Source organism: Anabrus simplex, chromosome 1 (assembly GCF_040414725.1).
Source record: "Anabrus simplex isolate iqAnaSimp1 chromosome 1, ASM4041472v1, whole genome shotgun sequence".
NCBI classification, from domain to species: Eukaryota; Metazoa; Arthropoda; class Insecta; order Orthoptera; family Tettigoniidae; genus Anabrus; species Anabrus simplex.
The window spans coordinates 28,950,432-28,968,434 of NC_090265.1; the positions used below are offsets into that span (position 1 = coordinate 28,950,432).

The following is an 18,003-nucleotide window of genomic DNA, read 5'->3' on the forward strand; positions in this document are numbered from 1 at the left end:
AAATCTTCGAAAGTAGTGTTGAATCCATACTTTTCGGGGTCGGAGATATGAACAGTGACATTCCAGAATTTTATAAACCAAGTTCAGCCCCTTCGGGGGGGAGGGGGGGAGGAGAGCTATACAAAAATAACCGAAAATAGTGTCGAATCCACAGTTTTCATGGTCGCTCAGATGATTAGTGGCACTCCAGATTTTTATAAATTCCAAATTCAGGACCCTTTATTGTGGGGGGTGAGAGGATTTGAGATATAAGTATTAATCGAAAATAGTATCGAATCCATAGTTTTCAGGGTTGCTGAGGTGAATTGTGGCACTCCGGATTTTTTTATGAGTCCATGTTCATCCCCCTATATGGTGGGGATTATGGGGGAGTGAGATATAAACATGATCGAAAATAGTTTCGAATCCATAGGTTTTGGTGTCACTGAGGTGAATAGTGACACTCCGGATTTTTTAAAGTCCAAGTTCATCCCCTTCGAGTTGGGGAAGAGTGATATACAAAGTAATCTAAAATAGTGTTGAATCGGTAGTTTTCGTGGGCACTGAGATAATTCGTCTCACTCCAAATATTTTATAAGTCCAAATTCAGTCCCCTTTGGGGTTTGGGGCGCGGGAGAAGTGTCAAGTAAAAATAAACAAAAATAGTTTCGAATCCATAATTTCAGGGTCCCTGAGATTAATAATGACACTCCGGATTTTTTATAAATCATATTTCACCCCCCCTTTGGCATAGGGGGAGAAGGGGTAAAACAGAAATTTTAAAAAATGACCGAAATAATGGACGTACCGTAGCCTATGTATGCTACAGCGTAGCTTTCAACCAAAATTGATACAAGTATGACTTACTATCTGGAGAAAGTAGTTTATGATAAGACACCCCTGGAACCTCTAGAGGAGGGGTGATTTATATACGTAACTAAAAGCGAACAATAATACTTTTCCGGACTACTGGAGCGATTCAAACAAACCTGGTACACTTATGAATTACTATCAGGAGATAAATTGCGTGGGGATATGACAATTTAGCACCCCTAGGGGTAGGTGTTGGAAAGGGTGAGATATAAAAATAATAAAAAATAGGGTCACATCAAAATTGTTTTCGGGGTCGCTGAAATGAGTAGTGACACTCCGGTTGTCGTTGTTGTCTAAGTTGATCCCCAGTTGGCAGGCGGGCGAGAAGAAGTGAAGAAAAGAAAATATCCAAATGACCGAGTTTAAGGATGTTTGTGTGTACGTTCCAATATAATTGTCGGCTGAACTTGGTACAAATATTACCTACTATCTAGAAAAAAAAATACTGTGGGAGAAAGACACCCCTAGAAGCCTTAGGCAAGGGGACGAAATATAACAATACTAGTGTTGAATCCATACTTTTTGGGACTACGGGAGTGATTTCAAATAAACTTAGTCACTTATGACTTATTATCAGGAGACAAAGTACGTGGAGATATGACAATGCTAGCACACCCACGAGGAGATGAGATGTTGAAATGATCGAAAATGGTGTCTAATCCATTCTTTTCGAGGTCGCTGAGATGAATAGTAATGCTCCGAATTTTTTAGAAGTTCAAGTTCTGCCTCCTTTCGCATAGCGGTGAGAAGAAGTGAAAAACAAAATTTCCAAAATGACCGAGATAATGGGTGTATATGTGTATATACCAGCATAATTCTCAACCGAAACTGGATGTACTGTCTGGAAAAAAGAATACCTTTGGGGTAAGAGGACCCTAGCCTCTAAAGTAGAGCTGAAATATTAACATTAAACGAAAACAACCAATATCTGTGTCTAATCCATAGTTTTGAGGATCGCTGAGATGAACTGTGACACTCTGGATGCTGTTTAAGGTTAAGTTTAGTCCTAATCGGCAGGTGAGTTAGAACCGGTAAAGAAAAGAAAATGTCCAAAGGGACAGAGTTTAAAGATGTATGTGTGCATGCTCCAGCATACCTCTAAACCAAACTTGGTATACACATGACTTACTATATAGGAAACATTAATGTGGGGGTCAGATACACCTAGTACCCCTAGGGGTGAGGGTGAATTATAAAAAACACAGAAAGACGGGTGAAATATAAAAAATAATAGATTACGACAAATATTTGTGTACACTCCATACTTTTCGAGGACGCTGAGGTGAATAATAACACTCCAGTTGTTGTTGTTCAGCCCCTATCGGCATGGATATTAGAAGGGGTGGAAAGGAAAATGTTCAATATGACCAAAAATATGGATGTATTTTTCATCCAGCATAGCTCTCATATAAAATTGGTACACGTATGACTTACTATCTGAAAAAAATACTGTTGGGGTAAAACGCCCCTAGCACACCTGGGGGAGATGGTGAAATATAAAAATTAACAATTTTTTACTTATATTAATGTCAAATACATTTTTTACGAGGTCACAGAGTTGATCTGTGACACTCTGGATGGTTAAGTCAGTATGGAGGTTGAGAGGGGGTGAAAATGAATGTAAATATAACGGATATTATGGATGTACTGTATGTGGGTATGTTCCAGAATTGCTCTCAATGAAACTTGGTACATACGTGACTTACCATCTTAGAAAAAATACTATGGAGGTGATAAATCACAGCCTCAGCTGGGGGTGGGGAATGAGAGGGGCTGATGTGCAAAAATAATGGAAAATAACCGATATTAATATCGAAATCCATTGTTTATGTGTCTCTTATACGAACTGTGATGCTCTTGAAACCGTTTAAGTCCACGTTCAGTCTCCATTGAGACAGGAGCTGAGAAGGGCTTAAAAGTATACAGTATGAAATGACCGAGATTAGTGTTGAATACACTGCTTTTGGGGTCACTAGGCTGATTGTGACAGTCTCAGTGACTGCCGAAATCATGTACATAATTATGTATAGTGTGACGGGTAAATACATATAATTATTACTTTTATTTTTTTTTGGAAAGAATCAAATACTTGCCAGTCAATTCTAGCTTCTACAAGAACAAGGTTTTATTCGAAAATTAAATAATCTAAAACTTGAAATCTGATACATCTAAATAACTCTAAAACTACATAATAGGTCTTAAAATCAATATCTCAAAAATAAATCAATAAGCATCCACTTCACACTTAACTAACTGGTAATACAAATACTAAAGGTAAACATTCAAAAGCTACCCGGACAACACCGGGTACTACAGCTAGTATTTTATGTAATATATATATTCTATGAAAATGAAAATTGAAAATTCACAGCCTGTTTCCAATCATTTGACCAGGTCAGGAATGGAACGAATGAAGTTCGCATCTAGCGGCGAGGATAGGAATTGTGCCGGCTGCCGAAGCATGTTGCACTCCTCTGGGGCAAATGATAAATGACTGACAGATGAGATGAAATGTTGATGGAGAGTGTTGCTGGAGTGAAAGATGACAGGAAAAACCGGAGTATCCGGAGAAAAACCTGTCCCGTCTCTGCTTTGTCCAGCACAAATCTCACATGGAGTGACCAGGATTTGAACCACGGTATCCACCGGTGAGAGGCTGGCGTGTTGCCGCCTGAGCCACGGAGGCTCATATTCTATATGTATTCTATATTCTATATATCTGGAGTATAACATTGTATGGAAGTGAAACATGGATGAAAAGTAGCTCAGAAAGAAAGAAAATAGAAGCTTTTGAAATGCTGAAGGTAAGATGGATAGATCGAATCACGAATGAAGAGATACTGAATCGAATTGGTGAGAGGAGAGCGATTTGGCTAAATTTGATGAGAAGAAGAGATATGGTGATAGGACTCATCTTAAGACACCCAGGACTTGTTCAGTTGGTTTTTGAATGAAGTGTAGGCGGTAAGAACGGTAGGCGTAGACCAAGGTATGAATATGATTATGTTTTCTTATATATATAAATGATATGAGTAAAGGAGTGGAATCAGAGGTAAGGCTTTTTGCAGATGATGTTATTCTCTACAGAGTAATAAATAAGTTACAAGATTGTGAGCAACTGCAAAATGACCTCGATAATGTTGTGAGTTGGACAGCAGGCAATGGTATGTTGATAAACAGGGTTAAAAGTCAGGTTGTGAGTTTCACAAATAGGAAAAGTCCTCTGAGTTTTAATTACTGCATTGATGGAGTGAAAGTTTCTTTTGGGGATCATTTAAGTATCTGGGTGTTATATAAGGAAAGATCTTCATTGGGGTAATCACATAAATGGGATTGTAAGTAAAGGATACAGATCTCCGCACATTGTTATGAGGGTATTTAGGGGTTGTAGTAAGGATGTAAAGGAGAGGGCGTATAAGTCTCTGGTAAGACACCAACTAGAGTATGGTTCCAGTGTATGGGACCCTCACCAGGATTACTTGATTCAAGAACTAGAAAAAATCCAAAGAAAAGCAGCTCGATTTGTTCTGGGTGATTTCCGACAAAAGAGTAGCGTTGCAAAAATGTTGCAAAGTTTGGGCTGGGAAGATTTGGGAGAAAGGAGACAAGCTGCTTGACTGAGTGGTATGTTACAAGTAACTATTCTCATTTTGGTTCCGTATTGAAGATGACGTATATCACAAATATTATAATTAGTCAATTGTATTGAAAAGGTGGATCTATAAATATTATAATAATATTTGTGATATGAGTGGTATGTTCCGAGCTGTCAGCGGAGAAATGGCATGGAATGACAATAGTAGACGAATAAGTTTGAGTGGCGTCTTTAAAAGTTTTTTTTTTTTTTGCTATGGGCTTTACGTCGCACCGACACAGATAGGTCTTATGGCGACGATGGGATAGGAAAGGCCTAGGAGTTGGAAGGAAGCGGCCGTGGCCTTAATTAAGGTACAGCCCCAGCATTTGCCTGGTGTGAAAATGGGAAACCACGGAAAACCATTTTCAGGGCTGCCAATAGTGGGATTCGAACCTACTATCTCCCGGATGCAAGCTCACAGCCGCGCGCCTCTACACGCACGGCCAACTCGCCCGGTGTCTTTAAAAGTAGGAAAGATCACAATATGAAGATAAAGTTGGAATATAAGGGGACAAATTGGGGCAAATATTCATGGGATTGAATGTCATTGAAATCATTTAAGAAAGGGCTAGGAAAACAACAGATAGGGAATCAGCCACCTGGGTTACTGCCCTAAATGCAGATCAGGATTGATTGATTGATTGATTGATTGATTGATTGATTGATTGATTGATTGATTGATTGATTGATTGATTGATTGATTGATTGATTGATTGATTGATTGAACTAAGTCAGATTTAGGATGCAGCAGTTACGTAGAAATGGAAAGGTTAGCACAGGATAGGGTGGCATGGAGAGCTGCATCAAACCAGTCTATGGACTGATGACTCAAACATCAACAGCAACAGCAACAACAACAACAACGACGACAACGACACATATATCAATATGATATCAATGATGCCATTGTGGGATGAAGAATACTTGTAAAAAATGAAGCAGTAAAACAGATTGCCCCAAAATAAGCAAATTCACTGAAAAACGAGGACATTTTGGTTTTTTATTTAATGCACCCAGACCCTTGACAGTGGTAAAAAAAATGGACATGTCCAGATAAACGAGGACATCTGATCACCCTACTCTCAGGTGTGATGTTCTTTTGCGGTACACCGTGTATTGTGACAACTCTGTACATTATAACCCCTGCTCTTTTTCGAGTGCTAGGTGAGGCTGGTTTTTTTTTTTGTGTGTGTGTGTGATAGATCGCATTCTGAATGATTCATAAATCTTTCTTTCTCAACATTCTTACAAAGCATCTGCTGTTCACGACAGTGGAACAGTTTCATGGAATCCTGAGTTGAATTTGGATTGTATCATGACGAGGAGCAGTGTGCTATTTACCTTTATTTTTAAGCACATTTAATTTGCTCTTAAACTTAGATTTCTTGCATCCGGGAGATAGTAGGTTCGAATCCCACTATCAGCAGCCCTGAAGATGGTTTTCTGTGGTTTCCCATTTTCACACCAGGCAAATGCTGGGGCTGTACCTTAATTAAGGCCACGGCCGCTTCCTTCCAACTCCTAGGCCTTTCCTATCCCATCGTCGCCATAAGACCTCTCTGTGTCGGTGCGACGTAAAGCCCCTAGCAAAAAAAAAAAAAAAAAAACTTAGATTTAAACTTTATTTTTAGTTAAGAACTGAATTTTTATTTATATTGACTGCGGAAAGTATAGATCAATATTATTAATTCACATTATTATCTTATACAGTGATTCTGATCATGATTAAATGGTTACAAACCTACAGTTTTAATAGTGAATGTAAGGAGCAATACTGTTCCTTAACCAGAGTGATAATGCGATGCCAGATTTCACACTAAATAGGTAAGTACGATATGAAAAAAAATTCAGTCAATATTAGCCTACATGTTTCTATATTATCATCATCATAATTTATAATTCACTGGGGCCATCAAGGACCATGTTAAGTCTTGTTGCATTTAACACTGAATTAGCCTTCTTTAGAGCCCAAATTTCCCTCATTCTTTGTGAGTGGACCTGCTTACGCTCCTCTCTCTTCGATTGCTCATCTTGGTTCAGCCCGTTTGTCGTATTTTGTTGCGGAAACGATCTCTGTTAAGGGCGTCTTCAGTTGAGATATGTAGCATTTTCAGGTCTTCTTTGCTATTTCTAAACCAGGGAAATGTGGTTTTGGGGTTGGAATCAAAAAAGTGAAAGATCTCTTTAGTTAACTTTCTTCCGTCCATTCTGTTCAGATGACCATAAAATCATGCTCGTCTTTTTTCGGATTGTGTCGGTAATTTTCTCTATTTTGCTGTACTTTCTCGTTGGATCTCTTTTGATGGATTCCATTTCTGTACTTTGATCCCAAGATTCCTCTCACAATCTTGCGCTTTTTTTCCTCCAGTTCTTCAAGGAGTCCTTTGTTGGCATTTAGAGACAGGGTTTCGGCTGCATATAGAACTACTGGCTTCAGAACTGTTTCATAGTGACATATCTTGATGTTTTGGGAAAGGCATTTTTGTTGTAGATCGTGCGGGATGTTTGGTAGGCTATTTCCAGTTTGCATACTCGTTCCTGAAATGCTTCCTTGTCCAGTCCATTTTTCATGATGATCTCACCCAGGTATTTGAATTTGTCTACTCGGATGATGTCCCCGTATTTTGTATGGAGTTTTGGTGGGGCCTCTTTGATGTTAGTCATTACTTCTGTTCTCTCAAACGATATCTGCAGACCAGTTTGTTTGACAATTTCCTTTAACATTTCAACTTGAGCTGTAGCAGTTTCTACGTTGTTTGAGAGAATGGCAATATCATCGGCAAATGCTAAGCAATCTGTTGTGATCCCCTTGGATTTGTTTCCTATTCTTAGTGGAGTGTAGTTGGTTTCCTGCAATCTCACCCGTCAGGTTCTGATGATCTTTTCAAGAATGCAGCTGAAGAGTATCGGGGATAGCCCATCACCTTGTCGGACTCCTGTTTTGATGTCAAAGGAATGCAAGAGACATCCGTGGAACTTCACCTTAGATTTTGTATTGGTCAGGGTGGCTCTAATTAATGCCAACAGTTTCAAATCAACTTCAAATTCATTGAAGATGTTTAGCAGGTCTTCCCGGTCATTGGAGTCATACGCTTTCTTGAAGTCCACAAAGACAGACACATACTCCTTGGACCTTAGTGTACAATATCTGATGACCATTTTGAGATTTTGGATCTGTTCAGCTGTTGAGTGACTTTTTCTGAACCCTCCTTGGTATTATTTGATGTTTGACTTGTGCTTCCAAACGCTCCAGGATGGCAAGTAATAGAATTTTGTAAATGTCAAAAACATATCAGATGTAAGGCTTTTCAGGCGTTTGCTCTATTAACCAGCATTTCGTCTTAGGTCTGACACTAGACTCATCAGAGTGGGATGTGTCAGACCCTGCCCACTGACGCCGGGGTGTATGCAGGTGAACTTATCAGAAGCCCTTATAAGAGGGTCTGACACATCCCACTCTGATGAGTCTAGTGTCAGACCTAAGACGAAACACTGGTTAGTAGAGCAAACGCCTGAAAAGCCTTATATCTGATATGTTTTTGACATTTTTGACATGCTCTATTGGTGAAAAAATCTAATTCCCTCCATGGGAATTTATTTTCCATTCAGAATTTTGTAAGTCACAGGTAGCAAAGATATTCCTCTGTAGTTGTTGATGTATTTCATGCTGCCTTTTTTTGTGTAATGGATGGATCAAAGCTATTTTCCAATCTTCAGGTAGGGTCTCCTTGCTCCAAATTTCTTCTATTTGCTTTTGCAAGATATCAAGTGATTCCTTGGGGCATATTTCCATAGTTCTGCTACCACTGAGTCTTCCCCCAGTGCTTTGTTGTTTTTGAGACGGGCAATGTGGTGCTTGATTTCATCTCTGTCAGATGGTCTGGAATCCGGGTACCTTGGTCTCAATGGGGCTTTGCGGTTTAGAGCAATTAAGTAAGTTCTTGAAGTAGTCTGCCAGAATGCTACAATTTTCTTCATTTGACATCGCCAGTGTGCTGTCCTTTTGCTTAAAGCATAGAGATGGTGGTTTATAGCCACTGAGTTTGCGTTTGAAGGCTCTCTAGTACTCTTGGCTTTCATTTTTCCTAAAGTTTTGGTCTATCTTTTCATTGAGAGATTTTTCGTATTTATGTTTCTCAATTCTGAATACCCTGGCTGCTTGGGCACATTGGGTTTTGTAGGTTTCCCAATCAGTTTCTGATTTAGTAGAGTAGTAGTTTCCACACATTGAGTCTTTCTTTGAGGACTGATTCGCAGGTATCATTCCACCAGGTATGCCTTTTGCTTCTCTTGATTTCTACAATGTCTTTGGCAGCCTCAACAAGGAGACTTCTGGAATTCCTCGACCTTTTGCCGAAGTGTATCGTTTTCGAAGCATGTGATCTGTTTGGTTATCTTCCTTGTGTTTGCAGGAATTGGTTTGAATTTGATCAGAGACATATAGTGATCTGAGGCCACATTGATGCCTTTCTTTACTTTGACATTCATAATCTCAGGACTGTTTCTCCTGGAGATTGCAACATGATCTATTTGGAACTGTCTGAGAGTTTGGATGGGAAATCACCAAGTCATCTGCTTTTTGGGTAGATGGCAAAAGTGGGTTGACATGATCTGCAGGTTGTGATTTTCGCAAATGGACACCAGTCTTTTGCCGTTGGGATTGGTTCTTTTGTGAGCAGGGTAATTTCCTATAACTTTCCTGTACTTCTGTTCATGGCCTAGTTGGGCATTGAAATCACCCAAAAGAAGCTTGACATTGTGTTTGGTAATTTTGTTTAATTTTTCATCCAGTAGGTCCCAGAAATCATCAACTTCATCTGGATCAGACTTGTTCTTATAGTTTCATTAACTAGTGGGTAGGTTTTGTTCGCGCATTTAATTGTTAGTGTAGACAATCTGTCATTCACAGGTTTGAAATTTGTAACCGATTTAAGGATCTTGGTTCTAACAGCAACCGTGGTACGAAGCATCACAGCTCCATTGAGGATTCCTTTTTGTGCTTTGCTCTTGAAAAATCGGTGACCTTCAGATTAAAAAATCTCTTCATCTGGGCACCTTGTCTCTTGTAGGGCTATTATGGATATCTGATTTCTGTGAAGAGCTTTGTTGAGGATTTTCAGCTTGCCAGTTTGTGTAAGTGAATTTATGTTGAAAGTTGCTAGAAAGGTTTCGGATTTTTAGCATCACAGCTTCATTGAGGATTCGTTTTTGCGCTTTGCTGTTGAAAAATTGGTAACCTTTGGATTCAAAAATCTCTTCATCTGGGCACCTTGTTTCTTGTAGGGCCATTGTGGATATCCAATTTTCGTGAAGAGCTTTGGTGAGGGTTTTCAGCTTGCCAATTTGTGAAAGTGAATTTATGTTGCTAGAAAGGTTTTGGATTTTGGCTTGAGTTTTTGACTCTTCGGGGTAGACTCATCTCTTGCATGATGTCGGGTCTCCCCCAGAATCTGAACGAGACTGTGGCGTTGACGACGAGGGATTTATCTGAAGACTTACCCCCTAGGGTATGTTTCTTGAAATGTTGTGCCATCATGCTTCTTGACTTGACTTTGTTTTGGACGGGTACCCATCCTTTTACAACTAGGGTTGTTAGCCCCAGAGGTTGCCTCAGGATGTTTTCTGGCTTCTGGTCATTTACCAGTCTTTGCCGTAACCCTGGCAAGGGACCAGTTTTTTTTTTTTTTTTTTTTTTCACGATGGTATGTTATTTTCATACTACACTCTGACTCTGCTGGTGGCAAAGCCAGCGAGCTTCCCCAGTTACAATGGGATGCACCTGATGAAGGTAACTGGTGAATCCCCACATGGGTATTATTATTATTATTATTATTATTATTATTATTATTATTATTATTATTATTATTGTTATTATTGTTGTTATTATTATTATTATTATTATTATTATTATTATTATTATTATTATTATTATTATTATTATTATTATTATTATTATTATTATTATTATTATTATTATTATTATTATTAAATGGTGCCCGCACCTCAGTTGCCAAGAGCCAAGTGCGCCCCAGTATATGAAAAGGTTGGACAGCCCTAGTTTACACCGATAAGGATTAGTAGAATTGTGTCATGTAGCTCTGTTGATAGGGTAATTCTGTTTAAATTCTGATATGTGACTAGAGGACCTGTGCTGCTCCAGTTTTGTTATAAATAGGTCAAATAACATGTCTTAATATAAAACTGCTTCCTACACTGCTCGGGTACTTTTTTGAACGTTTACTTACTGTTAATTTTGTGTGAGGTGAATGTTTATAGATTTCTTTATTGTGACGTTGATTGATATTTTATGAACTTATTTTGTTTACAATTTGTTGCATGTAGCATGGACATGGCGACGATGGGCTAGGAGTGGGAAAGAAGTGACAGTGACCTTAATTAAGGTACAGTCCCAGCATTTTCCTGGTGTGAAGATAGGAAACCACTTTCAGAGCTGCTGACAGATTGGGGCAAAATTCATTAATAGAAAGGGGAATTAGGGATTGGAATAATTTATCAAGGGAAATGCTTGATGAATTTCAAAGTTCTTTGAAATCATGTAAGAAAGAACTAGGTGGTGTGGTGTGGCCTCTGGGGAGGCGTGGTGCAGGTCTCTTGATTTGACGCCTGTAAGCGACCTGCGCGTCGTGATGAGGATGAAACGATGATGAAGACGGCACATACACCCGGTCCCCGTGCCAGGGGCATCGACCAGTTGTGGTTAAAATTCCTGACCCTGCTGGGAATCGAACCGGGGACCCCCGTGACGAAAGGCCAGCACGCTAACCACTTAGCCATGGAGCCGGACAATGCAGATGATTGATAATGATTGATTTTACTTTACAATGGAAATTTAATATGTCTTCCTATACAATACATATGGTACACATCTCCATCATTAGATGGAGTAATAATAGTCAGTGATAGTCTGAAGTAATCCAAGGTCCCTTCCTTCCACATCATTGCCATAAGACCTATCTGTGAAGTGCGACGTGAAGCAGATTGTAAAGAAAGTTCCACGTTCCACACTGATCTTAAAAGAGTCATTGATATTACTGAGACACTACCCATTTCTTGCAAACCTCTGACCTTAGTTTGTTTAACTTTAATGCTATCTTAACGTGAACTTTGCGTTCAGTCCATCAAAACAATAAAGAAGTTCAATAACCTTTGGTTATTTTGATTCAGATAAGTTTCTGTTGTGAGAGGTCTTGTAATCTAGGAGTTTTGTTATCACTGACAGAAAGAGGTCATATCAAACACGGAAACAAGAATTACTGTATTATCCTCTGTTTCCAAATGTAGACATGGAGGGTGAGGATGTTGAGTTTAACAGTCAGCACGCAGGACCAGGCTAGCCGGTTTTATTTCATTCTAGTTGCTCTTAGAGTATCCATTTAAAGGATTTTTTATCAAATGGACCGAGCTCGATAGCTGCAGTTCAGTATCCAGTAATCGGGAGGTAGTGGGTTCGAACCCCACTGTCGGCAGCCCTGAAGATGGTTTTCCGTGGTTTCCCATTTTCACACCAAGCAAATGCTGGGGTGCGACGTAAAGCAAATAGTAGGCTGTCATCAGCGGGATCTGGTTCTTGTTCTCAGCAACTCAGAAAAGAGTAGGGGTACTGAGTCCATACCATTTGCGTAGATTCCATTGCCAAGGTATTCTCTTTCTTCCCCTACTTCTCCTTCCTTCAGTTTTACCTTGTAAGATAAGCTGAAGGAGCCTGTATTTATTATTTCGAATAATACGGCCAAAGTACTCAAGTTTGTTCTTTTTGATGTTGTGCACGGAGTATTTCAGTGTTACGTATTCTGCCAACCCATCTCAAAAGATCAAAAGTTTTTTGGTGGTGTTCTCTTTTATGGTCCAAGTCTCAGCACCATAAAATAAGACAGAAAATACATAACAATGAAGTAAACTGTGACCGAGATTGATATTTAAGCCCCTGTTACGGAGAAGTTTGCTCATTCTCTTGAATGTACTCCTTGCCTGTTCAATCTGGGACCTGATTTTAACAGCATGGTTTCAGCTATTACCAAGTACGCAGCTGAGATACTTAAAGCATTGCACTTGCTCCAGTGATGTTCCAGCTACTGTGAACTTAACAGGTTGAATCTGAAATTAATAACTTTGAACAAATTCTTACATACGGTTTAGATTCTGTCAAACAATGACTATAGCAGAATTCAGGCAGCAAAATCAAGAATGAAGTAAATAGGAGGATGGCTGGCATTCAGGTCCTTGTTACCAGTGTAATAAAGAAGTCCACATGTCAGTTGTATGGGCGTGTTATGAGAATGAACCAAAGAGACTTGCCAGAAAATATTTCAACCTTATTGTCCAAGGAAAAAGACCAAGGGGAAGGCCAAGGAAATGCTGGATAGAGAGACAGTGAAATCAGGTGTGGAGGAGAGAGGTCTTAGATGGGATGATGTCCTGAACAGAAGATGTATGCACACAGGAAGAGATGGCGAGCACTTGTACACCGCGCCCGGGAACCTGGAGTTGGAAAATGATGGTGATGATGATGAACTTAATATTTGGTATTTCCAGCTGATGTCTTTTTTTTTGTGCTGCAAATGTAATAATATTTTGATTGTCCCTACATCATTCACCCATGTTTAGCGTTCATCAACTTTGTAATGTTGCACCTGTTATTTGATGTAAGATCCCAAATATCTTTAGTGGATGAAATAACTGATGATATAACATTTTACTGTAGAATTGGGTGTTGTCTTTCTGAAATCAAGCGTAGGAGTTGGCCTACAAGAACCAAAACCATCGGAACATCATTGACATAATAGAGCATACACTAGAAGTACTGGATTGCACTCCGGACCTTAATGACATGCTGGCACTAATATTGTCTGTGGATGTTGCCTACCAGTTTGTTATCTACTTAGAATGTTCAGCTAAGAGACGTGTGATCTAACTAAAAATCAGAATATTCTAACAGCCCTCTTCCTAGTCGCACTATTCAGCCTCATTTGTCTGCTCCAGGGGCTCTTAACTTGGGAGCATGGGCTGGCGACCATGGGCCCTTAGCTGAGTCTTGGCATTACTTCCACTTGCTTGTGCCAGGCTCCTCATTTTCATCTATCCTGTCCAACCTTCCTTGGTCAACTCTTGTTCTTTTCTGACTCTGATGGTATTAAAGCATTGAAGGCCTAAGGAGTCTTTCATTTTCATGGCCTTCATCACCCTTGTCTTTCTTTGGCTGATACCTTCATTTTCTGAAGTGTCTGACCCCTACTATTTTTTCCCTCTGATTAGTGTTAATAGAGGATGGTTGCCCAGTTTTACTTCCTCTTAAAACAATAATCACGTCTACCACCACCACCTCCTCATTTGTCAACAGAGAGAGCTGGAACATGCTAGTCATATTGTAATCAATAGTAATGAAATATTGCTAGTCACATTGTATAATGTGTCTATTTTCAGGTGAAACATCTGTTGGTAAAGAATTCCTGTAGGTATAACTGGTTCTTACAGAGTGTTTGAAAAGTGGCAAACGTTGAACAGTGTGTGGTAAAAATGTATTTGATGAAGATAGCATGTCATAGGAGACCACTAATGAAAATGAGGGCTATTGGACTAGATAAAAGAGTGGTTGAATGGGTGTCTAAATTACTAGAAAATATAACTCACAGAATTAGAGTAGATGAAGCTTTATCTGATCCTGTAACTGAGGGTTGGCATGTTTCATTCAGAGGTAGGGTGCAGGGTGGCTGGCAGCCAGAAAGTGGATTTCACTGTACTTGTAATGATGTGCGTAGTTAGATTTATTAGTGGTGTTCACTGAGCCAAGTGGCCGTACGTGTTACCACACTGTGGCTATGGAACCAACCTCTACATTCAGGAGACAAGTGGGTTCGAACCTCATCATTGGCTGTGCTGAGAATGGTTTTCTTTGGTTTCTTATTTTCACATATAGGAAAATGCCAGGACAGCTCCTATTCATAAGCCACAACTGATTTCTTCCATTTCTTTATCCATCATTCATTTCATCATTAGCTCTTCAACTGAAGGGCATCCATTCATATAATTTCATCTCACCTCATCCCCAAACGTGTATCAGGAAGATGGGACTGAGGGGTAGACATACCTACTTCGAAACAGTCTTTAACACACTTAATATAATTTCACATTTGTCCGACATTTAATGTTTTCCTTGTCAGTTCTAACCACTTTCCTGTCACCTCCATTGAGAATAGTACATGGTTGTTTTTCAGGGCTTGAGTCTCAGTGGCTGTGAGGAGGAAGAGACCAACAGGCAGCTCCAGGAGGGCCTGGAGAGAAAATATCCCAATCTGAGCAAGTCCTATGTCGTTACCAGTGATACCGTGGGTTCCATCGCCGTTGCACGGGAATTTGGTATGGATACTCATCTCCTACTATAATATTGTTTTTGTTTTACCTTCAGCTCTCCATAGCTATCTGTATTTGTTAAGGACAGTAACTAATACAGCTCAAGTTAGTGGTCACAGGTCCCTATGGCTAACATTACTGTTTGAGTTTTACATCAAAGGCAGGAAACAGGATCAAAAGACATTTACAGACTTGTACAAGCAGAAGGTGGTGGTGATGATGATGCTTGTTGCTTAAAGGGGCCTAACTTCCAGGTCATCGGTCCTTAATGGTAAGAAACAAGATGAAATAATGATAATTTTAAAGTTCAAAATTCATCCAATGACAAGAATTGAAAATGTGATGATGAAGAATGAATATGACTTTAAAATAATCAGCAGATCCAACTCACAACACTGAAAGTTAAAAATAAATCGATCCACTGACTAGAATTCAAAAAGACAATGATGAACAATGATTATGAACTTAAAACAATCAGTGCACCTGACCCATAATGCCCCACATTCCCAGAAGCTATCTTAAAATAATATTATTACTGACCAAGGGACTGCTTCCAAAGTGCATTGATGATGCTTGTTGTCTATAGGGGTCTAAAATCCAGATCAACGGCCCTTCATAATGGTACTTGTCACTAATAAAGTAGAACCATGGTATTTCTCATGTAGCGGTACTAATCAAAAGTAGTGTAGAATCACGGTGTTCCACACATTACGGTACTACTCACAAATATTGTAGATCGCCCAGTTTTAACACATACCTATGATGTTTCTCACATAATGGTACTAATCACAGGCAATGCAAATCCATGGTGTTCCTCACATAGGTGTACTAATCATGGGCTCCAGTATTCCTGTGGTGTTCCTCACATAGTGGGTACCGGTACTAATTACACAATTACCACAATGTTGCTGATATAATGATACTAATCACAGGTACTGTAAACCTACAGAGAACCACTCTCTGCTGCTACTAATCACAAACGTATTGTGTACCTAACATAGTGGTACTACTCTCAAGTAAAGGCGGCCCATGGTATTCTCTGTGTGATGGTACTAATCACAAGTAGTTTCATGGTTCTAATTCAATCATCCCTTGGCCACCCCTTTTAGTCACCTCTTACAAAAGGCAAGGAATACCATGGGTGTATTTTTCGCCTGTGCCCCCTACCCACAGGGGTTACAAGTGGAAGGAACAACAGAAAGGTGAGACAAAGACAAATATGAAAACTCAGAAGGACAAGGACAGTCTCCACAACTTCAATTAGACAGTATCTCTGTCCATCATGTCTGAGTTCGTCTCAGCCCATGATGAGCTAGTTTCTTCTCCCCAGCTTTGTCAGGTGGGCAGACATCAACAGTCGTTGAGGGATAAGAGTTGTAGTGCAAGGAAAGACATGGATAAGATGAGCAGATTAAAGGAGGAAGTAGTTAGCTCCAGGGCTGCATCAAACGAGTCTACTTAGCTGTTGGCTATTCTAACCATTAGACCAAGGCAGAAGTCAGAATTTGGTAAAATGAGGTTACTCAACACAGATGTGAAAATTATTAGACTCAGCTCCTGTTTTATGTATATTTATAGCTACTAGTACCTTGACCTATCCAAGGCATATGATAGGGTAGATCATGGGAGACTACTGGCAAAACTGAGGGCTAGTGGATTAGACAAAAGAGTGATTGAATGGGTGGCTATATTCCTAGAAAATAGAACTCAGATAATTAGAGTAGGTGAAGCCTTATCTGATCCTGTAATCATTAAGAGTGGAATTCCTCAAAGCAGTAATATTGGACCTTTGTTTTTCTATATACATAAATAATACGATTAAAGAACTGGAATCAGATGATGATGTTATTCTGTAAAATAAGTTACAAGATTGTGAGCAACTGCAAAAAGACTTCCACAATGTTGTGAGATGAACAGCAGGCAATGGTATGATGAAGAACAGGGTTGAAAGTCAGATAGTGAATTTCACTAATAAGAAAATTCCTCTCAGTTTTAATTATTGCATTGATAGGGTGAAAGTTCCTTATGGAAATAACTGTAAGTACCTAGGTGTTAATAAAAGGAAAGATCTTCATTGGGGTAATCACATAAATAGGATTGTAAATAAAGGGTACAGATCTGTGCACATGATTATGAGGGTATTTAGGGGTTGTAGTAAGGATGTAAAGGAGAGGGTATATAAGTCTCTGATAAGACCCCAACTAGAGTATGGTTCCAGTGTATGGGAACCTCACCAGGATTATCTGATTCAAGAACTGGAAAAAATCCAAAGAAAAGCAGCTTGATTTGTTCTGGGTGATTTCCGACAAAAGCGTAGTGAAAACTAAGAAACAGTGTTAGGTTTTGGTCCACCCAATCAATACACATCACTTTACAAGTGAACTATTTAATTAAAAAATATGTTTCTTGGTTTTAACTGTGTCAGTACGGATCTATACGATGAAGTTTGTAAGTTGTACTAAAAACGTTGTGTTACAAAAATGTTGCAAAATTTGGGCTGGGAAGACTTGAGAGAAAGGCGACAAGCTGATCGACTAATTAATATGTCTTTTAAATGTGTAAAATTTTATTGTGTGTTATTTTCCACCTATTCAATACAATCAGTCATAAGATTAATGTTCTTTCCTCATTAAACTGTGGACATGGGACATGTTTCGCCCCTTTTAAGGGGCATCATCAGCCTTATCATCGCCTCAATACCAAAACAGGTACTTGTTTAGCTATGTCATTATCTAAAAATTCTTATAATTTAAAACATTAAAATGATGTATAGTCATTATTTAAGGAACATTCAAAAGAAGTTACTTTCAATACAGATTTAAAAACTGTATTTTATAATTTGCAATAAGTGGTATGTTCCGAGCTGTCAGTGGAGAGATGGCGTGGAATGACATTAGTAGATGAACAAGTTTGATTCGTATTTTTTAAAAGTAGGAAAGATCACAATAAGTAGATGAAGTTAGAATTCATGAGAACCAGATTGGGGCAAATATTCATTTATAAGTAGGGGAGATGTTCAATGAATTTCCAAATTCTTTGCAATCATTTAAGAAAAGGCTAGGAAAACAACAGATAAGAAATCCACCACCTGGGCGACTGCCCTAAATGCTGATCAGTGTTGATTGATTGATTTATTGATTGATTGA

General features: G+C 39.1%; 1 protein-coding gene across 1 annotated transcript in view; it reads left to right on the forward strand.

The window, feature by feature from the left end:
* Nagk (N-acetylglucosamine kinase) overlaps positions 1–18,003 on the forward strand; it is a 259,336-nt gene that overhangs the window by 205,226 nt on the left and 36,107 nt on the right. Inside the window, exon 4 of the mRNA XM_067155983.2 lies at positions 14,722–14,863. Within this exon, the coding sequence (XP_067012084.1) occupies positions 14,722–14,863 (142 nt within the window). The remainder of the gene's footprint in view (positions 1–14,721; positions 14,864–18,003) is intronic.